The sequence below is a fragment of the Micropterus dolomieu genome, linkage group LG04, assembly GCF_021292245.1.
Source record: "Micropterus dolomieu isolate WLL.071019.BEF.003 ecotype Adirondacks linkage group LG04, ASM2129224v1, whole genome shotgun sequence".
Taxonomy (NCBI): domain Eukaryota; kingdom Metazoa; phylum Chordata; class Actinopteri; order Centrarchiformes; family Centrarchidae; genus Micropterus; species Micropterus dolomieu.
Window position 1 is genome coordinate 19,585,856 of NC_060153.1, and position 9,687 is coordinate 19,595,542.

The 9,687-nt window shown below is 38.9% G+C and overlaps 1 protein-coding gene across 1 annotated transcript; it reads right to left on the reverse strand.

The window, feature by feature from the left end:
* Positions 1 to 6,313: 6,313 nt before the first annotated feature.
* On the reverse strand, positions 6,314 to 7,473 carry LOC123969716 (erythroblast NAD(P)(+)--arginine ADP-ribosyltransferase-like). Its single transcript, XM_046047344.1, has 2 exons — positions 7,468 to 7,473; positions 6,314 to 7,078 (listed from the first exon to the last, which is right to left on the reverse strand). Exons 1-2 carry the CDS (start codon positions 7,471 to 7,473, stop codon positions 6,314 to 6,316), a joined length of 771 nt encoding a protein of 256 aa, XP_045903300.1.
* Positions 7,474 to 9,687: the final 2,214 nt, after the last annotated feature.

A 9,687-nucleotide genomic window follows, 5' to 3' on the forward strand; every position in this document is an offset into this window, starting at 1 on the left:
GATCTTGACCAATAATTACAGACTTCCTTACATACTCCACATCCTCGACAATTTTGTTGTCACTCCACCATCCTCACCTCCTTGCGCAGGGCTTAATACTCTCATCAAAGCTTTTCACAAACTAGGCATCCCTCTCTCCAAAGAGAAAACCTCAGGGCCTAGCACTTCTTCTTAGGGATCACCCTGGACTCAACATCCTTCCAGGCATCGCTGCCCGCAGAGAAAATAGAGCGCATCTCTCTACTCCTCTCAAACTAGCAGTCAGATGCACCAAACGCCAGCTACTAGCCCTCCTCGGCCATCTCAATTATGCCATTCGCATAATTCCACAAGCAAAATCCTTCTTGTCCAATCTCTTAATCAAAGCCGCAGCCGCAGCCCTTCTCTCCACGACAGAGTCGTTCTGGACGAGGCATGCAAAATGGAAATGCACCTGTGGCAACATTTCCTGGCTTCTTGGAACGGCATTTCCTTCTTCTACGAAGATTTCATCATCCAGCACGAGGACATTCAGCTGTACACCGATGCAGCTCATTCCGTAGGTTTTGGTGGCTACTACGAGGGGAGATGGTTCGCCTCCACTTGGCCCTCAGAATTCAGATATTTAAACACCAAATCCGGCTCTCCTTCATCAGCGCTCCACGAACTGTATCCCATTGTCATCGTCGCCATTCTTTGGGAGCACAAATAGTCAAGGAGGTACATACTCATTCACTCTGACAACACAGCAGTAGTAGAAATCTTAAACAAAGGTTGATCCCACTCTCCGGTCATCGCACAGTTCCTTCGCAGACTTACACTAATATCTGCCCAACATCAGTTCATCCTCAGGGCACCTCACATTCCCAGCCACCAAAACTGCATCGCCAATTCATTGTCTCATTTCTCTTTCCAGAAATTCAGACACTTGGCTCCAGAATCGGACATTTATCCCACACCCGTGCCACCGTTTTCAGCCACAACGTTCAATTAACTCCTCAGCTGAGAAACCTCTCTTACACCTCACAAGAAGCCATCATCAACAGCCTCGCCCCTAGCACTCTCTCAGCCTACTTGACTGGCTGGAATTGCTTTATGGCATTTCACTCTACATATCTGCTGCTATTTCCCTCTCTGGACATCATGTCCTTTTGCAATTTCATCACCTACGTGCATTCCATCCAAAACATCCGCTCCTCTACAATCCAGACCTACTTAGCAGGCATCAATTTCTACTTCAGAATAGTCACCAGCTTCCCATGTCCGTCTACCTCTCATTCCCATGTCGCCATGTTAATCAAAGGCTTGAGGAAACAAGAACCCACTCTCGCCGCTAGACGCTTACCTCACTTCAGACCTCCTAAGTCGCTGTAAAACAGATCAGCTAGGAGTTTCCTTCCCCATCTACATCTTCTGCCTCAGCTCCTACATCAGCCCCTACGAGCCACTATCCGAATACATCCGCTCCAGGTACGCCGCTGAGGCATCACCACAACACCCACGTTTCCTCACCGAAACAGGAAAAATAGCCAATCGATTCTGGTTCCATAAACACCTGAACAGAATCCTCTGCATTTCAGGCATATCACCCAAACATTATTCAAGCCATTCATTCCACATCAGCGCCGCTTCCACAGCGGCCAGATCAGGCTTCTCTGAACAAACCATTAAGGTCCTCGGCCGTTGGTCATCCCAGGCCTACTGTTCATACATTCACAACAATCTCAACAATCTCCATCAAGCCCACACACGGCTCAATATAATCCGACTCTTTTTGGGGGTCAATAAATCACACGGTCGAAACCTCTACCGAGACGGAAACCCCACTCTGAGTCTCAGCTGCCCCCTCATCACACAGCCTCCCAGATAGCATCCTTTCTCCACCACCATTGCCCTCTACATCCATTTATCTATCTGTACATTCAGAACACATGATTGTTGTGGCGTGGTCCTTGCTTGTGAAACGGGTGTGTTTGGCCTTGCAGGCAGAGTTTTTTCACAACGGCGCATGCTCTGTATTTCTTCAGATGAATGTAAAGACAAGTTAACAGCTAAATCTAATATCGTGGCAGATGACAAAGCCAGGGAGGCTTGTTGGCATCGCATTGAGTAAATTTGTAGCCAATTATCTTCATAGTATTCTGATTGTAGTTCAGATCTCTATTATGTATTTTTTGGGCTCTTCTTTTATGTGTAAAATGATTAAGATGTAGAGGTGCAACTGCACATAAGGTCCATTGTAATAGAAAAAAAGTAGCCAGCGGAGAGGGGTAATAATCCAAGACCGAATTTAATTTCCAAGATTAATCTACAAGTAAAGAACTTGAATATTCTCTGACATTATAGTCCCAGAGAGAAATTTCACTGTGCAAGGCTGCAACATCACACACACACCTCTGCTGTGTATTATGCACACATTGGAAATTTATATTAAACTTTGCAATCTGATTTAGCAGTGAGGAAATAGCCTACTGAGTTTAGCCCACAATCACTATCACGCGCCTTAGAGACTTTGCCTTGGATTGGGTGTATTCAGAAGAAAACACCGGAGTGATTTTTTATGACATTAATTTCAGGGAATTTCCGATTTGTCCTTCTTGTAAATTTCACACTTTAATCTAGGATTTTTTTTTTCTCGCTTATTATTTCTGGCTCCTTATTTTTTGGACATGTAAAATATGTAAAAATCTAAATATGTGAAAACACTTACGAGAATTAAATTATAGACTACAGATGGGCTACATCTCAGCTCAGTGGGGTCGTTTGCCAGGATCGTCATTGCCGCTGGTTCATTAGTGTTCCTGGATGTTGTAAAAAAAGAAGTCTGATTGCATTAGGGCCTGTGTCCACCAAAGCGTTTTTTTCTGACGGCAGCGTCTTTTTTTAATTCATTGCAATGGGAGCGCCGCATTTTTACAAGCTGGTAAATACGGCAGCAGTGTGACGAGACGCAGAGCGTCTCCTCTGCGCTGGGCGCGGAGCGCTGAGTATTTTTTTCTGGTCGCCCAGAGTTGAAAATTTTTCAACTCTCGGCGGGCCAGAACAAGTACTCTACTCTGTGTTGACATTTTTACATCCAGTAAAGTTAGGCAGAACTACTTGCAACAAATGTATCATAGCAACCAAAGTAGGCAGAAAAACTGCTGCGCCTCAAAAACGCCAGCTAGTGCTTCCTGCCGGGCATTTTCAGAAGAGCAGCTGGCGTTTTCAGCTGGCAAAAAACACTTTGGCGGAAACGGGCCCTTAGCTAATAGTAAAATACTTTACTTGATTTATTATCTCAGTGAACAAATGTGTTTTATTATTATGTGAACTCCACATGGGTTACATATAGCACTGCAGTGATGGGGGGAAATAAGCTTATGATTACTAAAGGTGGCCATATGAATCCGAAAAGTAGCTCTGTGAGGACCAAGTGAAACACTTAATTTTGTGAGAGAAGAAGGGAATTGTCCCCTAATATATTTGCCAATACCCCATGTTGTTTACAATTGAAAAATGCACAAACTGTCCAGTAATCATGCCCTTTGCCTGCATCACTAAATATCTTTCTTTAAACGAATTTTTGTTAAAGCTCTGAAGGCATCAAGGTTTATTATGAATATAATCCACAATTTTACAAAATGAAAATACAAATGTTTGCATGAAAAACAATTCTTGTGATTGTACAGTGATTAAGATAGATGTACAGCACGTGATTACTATAGTTTAAAAAATGTAACCAAAGAAAATTATTTAATTTATCTTTTGAAATGCATACAATGCAAATATGTAGTAAGTTGTGGGATTTATTGTAAATTTTTGCTAGTTTACAAAACAAGGCTAAATGTTTTCAGTTCCCTTTGCCAGTTAAAGAAGAAGCACACACTCTCATAAATAGCAGCTTTGCAGTTCACTGTGAGCACCTGCACTTCCCAAGATATAAATGACTCTGTTCTGAAAGAGGTGGATGCAAAGATACAGAACCAATCAAAGTAGGAGACTGGTGCCATAAGTGCGTCATTTTAGATGTCTGCATGTAATCTTCATTGAGAGAGCCTCATTCAATTCAATTCAAATTAGCTTTATTCGCAACAATATTGCCAAAGCATCATACAAACTACATAAGAACAATCAACCCCATACATTTCATTAAACAAGTAATTAAAGCGTATTAAAATAAAACAGTAAGCGTGTGTGTGTGTGTGTGTGTGTGTGTGTGTGTTGAAAAAATAAAAATATATTTAAAATAAATAAATAAAACAGTAAGTGTGTGTGTGTGTGTGTGTGTGTTAAAAAATAAAAATATATAAAAAATAAAATAAATAAATGAAACAGTAAGCATGTGTCAAAAAGAAATATATATATATATATTAAACATTAAAATAAATAGATAATACTGTAAACGTGTGTGTATATTAATAGACAAAAATTAAAAATTAATTAATTAATTGATTAAATAATAATAATAATAATAATAAATCAGTATAAACTGTAAAAACAAAACAATTACTAAAATATCAAGCAATCAAAATAATAATAATTTGAAAATGTGTACAATTATTCATCAATTCATTCAATCATTCTTTCTCTGTTTTTGTTTATTTAATTTATTTTTTTACAATATTCTGCCTTGTTCCAGACATTTGAAAATGTTTTCTAACATGTGTCTTCCTGTTTATGTTTGCACTAGACTCATTCAGTTTAATTGCAGCCAATTAAGGATGTCCTCAACAGCATCTTCAACCATTCACACTGAGATGCTCAATTTGGCAATGACGTGTTTGGTTTAAACAAACTCATTCTTGATAGACTTAAAGTATCATAATGGAGGTTTTGTGAGTTTTACCCATTTAAAGACAACGTCTAAGAGCAGAAATTACACATTTGTAATCCATTACAGCGAATGCTTTAAGGTCATATTATGCTCACTTTCAGGTTCAAATTTGTTTTTTTGAACGCTTCCTTTTAGCTACAGAGTGAGGCATCTTACTTGTATAAAATCTTTGTTGGGAGTTGCACATGCGTTCCTAGCTAAGGACTACTAGCCAATCAGAAGCAGAGTAAGGTGAGTCCTGAAAAGCAGGTCAACACAGCTTCGCTTCAGCTGTACATGAGAGGGCAGTCCTTCTAAACTTTTAATGTCTATAAAAGAAAACAGAAAATCTACTTGCGCATATTATAATCAAATATTTTCCACAATCAAACCTCACTGGTCAAACGGTTGTACCGTTCTAAGTTAAGCATTTGGTAACAGGAAAACACTTCAAATTATTGGTCATGATAAATGATGAGGGACATTTATACATTAACGACATTTCCGACGATGGTATGTAATACTTATTTCGTCCACTTGGGGGAGCTCAGGTTACATGAGGAAAGCTTAGATTAATCCAAAAACAATCTTGCCTTAAGAACTGGGAAATTTAGTTATTTGGCTTTAAATTCAAGCTGGCAATTAATAGCGTATAGTATGACATTTATCATCATTTCTAAAGGAATTGTGTGAGAAACTTTTGTGAACAAGAATTGGTTACACATAAAATGAAAGAAGAAGTAACTTATTTAGATTCTTTTCAGCAATAATATCAACATCAGATAGCAACAACATGGTAACATAACTACTCAAATAGAGGCAAACGTAATCAAGTAACTAAAAGATTATTTAATTAAACAGTTAATGCTTTGAGTCTTTGGAGACTGCAGTCTTTGTTTACATAAATTCAGGGCTGCCCCTGGTGTCCTGGATTTTGTCACACCTAGGCGTGACGGAGTATCCCTTTGATGAGGTAATGAAACACAGAGCAAGGATAGTTGCCACGGTTACATGTGTGTGGGGGGGCAGTTTAGGGTTTCCTGCCCCCCCTTTAAGGGGAATTCTGATAGGCTGTTCAGGCAAATGCTAATTACTGGTTAAGGTCCCTTTTTTCAGTTTAACAGTCAGGCAGTGGAATCAAAGGTGCCAGTTTTACGATCAACTGCCCAGGAATAGCACTTAGGGAAAACGACCTTTCCACCCCCTTTCTTTTGTTGGAGTCTCTTCAGCCGTCTGTTGAAAGCTGATCTCAACCCCTCCTCCTTCTCTCAGGGACAGGGGAATACTTTTGAGTAGTTCAAATTTATTTAATATAAAATGCACAAATCCACACTGTTGTTCACTACATTGTTCACAGTAATTAATAATATGTCCCTGTAGGACTGCATAAAACATGAGCCCGCAATGATCAAACAAACCTGAGCAAGTTATAGATTGAAGAGAATGTCATCTAATTAATTCAGTTTTGACAAGAGAATTAGAAAATTTAAAGATGACGGATTGGCTTTCCCCACCAGTTGGACAAAAACCACTGGATCCTCATGGGTACGCAGCCTTGCAGTTCAGATTGCTCTTACATCCTGCACTTTCCACTACATAGACAATTTTACAGTCATCCAGACCTTGAATTTTACTCTTACCTTTAATTGTCTTAGTTATCTTGAACATCTCATAGGGGGGGATGAGCACTTCTTTCTCTTCAGGAATAGATGAATAGTTTTTCAAAAAAGCACCTAAACAGGTCTTAATTTTAAAGCAGGTAATGTAACCGAACTGTTTTAAGTCTGTTCTGTAAGAGCTAGAGGTAAAGGACCCAAACCGAATTATTTGGTTGACTTTGCCAGAGAACTTATCTCTGGTTCTTCTGTAAGTAGTGTGACAGTGGAAATTTCTGTTCAAGATCTGTATGGCAGATGTCAGCAGGAAATGTAAAGAGTGGAATTGGAATGAGGAGCTATTATATTTGCTCCTTTGTGTCCGGACTGCAACATTAAACTCCTTGTACACTCCTTGTACACGTGTGTAAACACAGATTGCTTGCATGTGATCTTTGGTTAGAGCCTTATCCTCTTTCTCTCTCTTTTTTAGGTTCTCTTCGCTGCAATTTTTTTCCTTCTTCCAGGCTTCTCCAAATGGTGCCATGTTCCTTTCTTTCTCAAAGTATGCTTTCTTGACTTTTTGTGCAGCTTCTTCATTGCAGCCAAAGTACATGTCATCAACTGAATCTTCAACCATGCTCAACGGAGTGGACTTGCTCCATGGCATGTCCTGGCTGACATCTTGTAGTATTAAGTTGTAACGGATCTAAAAGGTAAACAAATAAAAGATGATGTGAAAGGTCATTAAACAGACACTGTACTTTATTATTGTGAGTGTAAAAACTTGGCCTTGAGAGCAGGTATGTCATTGCAGTTGTCATGTACCCAAGAAATACCGCAGCTTAAAATATTTAAGCTAACACTTGTTGCTAACAATGTCACTGCAATTAACACTAGAACAAAAGGTATAGAGGAGCTATACAGATTAACCACTTTAATTTTATTTATGCTTATGCGCCTGATCTCTAAATTAAGAGAATGTGTTCCAAAACTGTTTTTGATGTGGTGTTTTCCCCCCAAAAGTATGTTGAGCAGGTTTTTAAATATTTGTGACATATTGGGAGTGTCCACTGATTTTTTACATGCTCTGCTCACCGTCATGGAGTCTACAGGCAGCATCCAGCAAAGGAGCAAACACAGTGGAGCAAAGACCATCATGTTTCCCTTCATCCCTGAAATGCACAAAATATACACAAAACAAGTCAACAAAAATAAACACGGTGTATTAGGAACACAGATAAATAAAACACTGGCATGGTAAATACCAAGAGGTTTTGTATCAAAAGTGAATTTGAAAGCTCAACTCACCAGTCTTGAGGATAAGAAGTTGTTTCGCACTAAGTGAATCCCTCAGATCAAAGGTTTTGATCAGACGACCGTTTTCAGCATGTGTTCAGGACTCAAGGTTTTTAAGGTGGATTGCAGTTTCAAAACATGAGTGTTCTTGGTAATGAGTGTGTGTATGCATGTAACATAAAAAATCTTTTCAACAATTAATCATTGTCAAAAGTGTAGGACTCATCTATGTGAAGATAGCTACGGGAAGTATCTTAAACCACACTGCTTCACACATTCGCAGTCTCTCTCTCTCTCTCTCTCTCTCTCTCTTTCACTCTAACCACACTGAGGATGTTCTTCCTTCCGTAGCCCCCTTTGCAGTCACAAAAGACGGTAATGAACATGTCAGCATCCTAATCTTATATCTTCTTCAGAAATTCTTCTTTAAAGCCATGTTGTGTATTTGTGGATTCACTTTCTTTGAAGCTGACTGAGAGAATAAACTGCAAAGGTTCAATATCAGATAATTGCTGCGAGTGAAATTTCTTAAATTCTTGTTGGTGGAATTTCACCATGTCATGTTTTTTTCAACTCTCCTGAAGTTTCATTTCTTAATTGAAAATTTATGAACCCCTAAAATTAAGAAAGAACGATAGTAGGAAAGTCACAGTGTGCAAAAAACGTAATTTATGTTTCATGGTATAATCGTTGTTATACCTGTTTTAATTGGATTGCTAAAGATGAGAAGTAACTAAGTACTGTTACAGCTAAGTATATTTTACTGCCATATTAAGTACTGCCATTGCACTTTACTTAGCTTAAGCAAGAAATGTTACCCCACTGGCTGAAGATATTATAAGAGGTTTTACAAAAGCTGATTATGCAACTATGTTGCACTACTAAGAATTTAAGACTGTCAGCAGTATGTGGTGTAGTTAGATCAGCAACACATTTTCACACTTTTTAACAAGTTGCAGCTGTGACTAAATGTGATCTTCTCCTCAGTCCCAAGGTGCGGGTATTAGCATTTCCAGTAAAAGTGGCATTTTGTGAACTAATTAATTAATTAATTTATTAACCAACAATAAAAATGTGAACCATTCCTCACAATGAGCTCTTGTTGATGAAACAGTGGTTGGTGAATCACTCTGTGGGTGGCAATGTGTGATTTCTCTGAAGCTGCTGCAGAGCTGTCATTCTTCTGGTAAAAACAACCTAGTTTCACATGAGAAGCCACCACTTGACAAAACAGTTTGCTTGAACTGTCTGCATGTAGACACACACACACCCCAACACACACACTCTCACACATACGTTTGTTCCACTATCCTTGTGGGGATATCACATCATGGACTCCCTAGCCCCTTACCCTAACCTAAACCACCATAACTACATACCTAAGCTTAACCTTAAGCTTAACCTGAACCCTAAAAACAGGTCTTAACCCTCAAAAGGTACCCTTGGGGAGCCAATGGGTTTGTGTGCATTCAGGTTAAAGTCCCCACCGAGATATAAAAACGTGAAACACACACACGTTTTTTCCCTCACACATTTTTCATGCTTTGAGAGTAGCCAACATTATATGCGTGGTAGAGATGAGGAATGACTAGATGAATAAGCTGGACTGACAAGGACTCTGTAGGGCCCCCATTTTATCATCTAGTCAGCAAAACATTCCTTTGTTAAGATCTCAAACCAAAATACACTTCTGATTCGTATTGCATAATGTCATGAGTTGAAAAGTGTTGTGCATGTACACATTGTTATGGTTTTGTATTTCAACAAAGACTTTGATGTTTATAACAAAAGTAATATTTAGTGTCAACATACTACTCTTAATTTAGGGAAGAAATGGAGGGAGGAGGAAAGTATGTGTTAGCCCAAGTATAGATTCTCAGTATTGTTGCGTTGAATTTCTAGTCTATTTATATACAGTGCTGTCTACAACTGTCTTTTTTCGTCTGGAATTAAACAGGTAGATCTTTAAGACATGATACTCACCTCTTTGTTTATAGATTAATCACTACTATTCAAGAA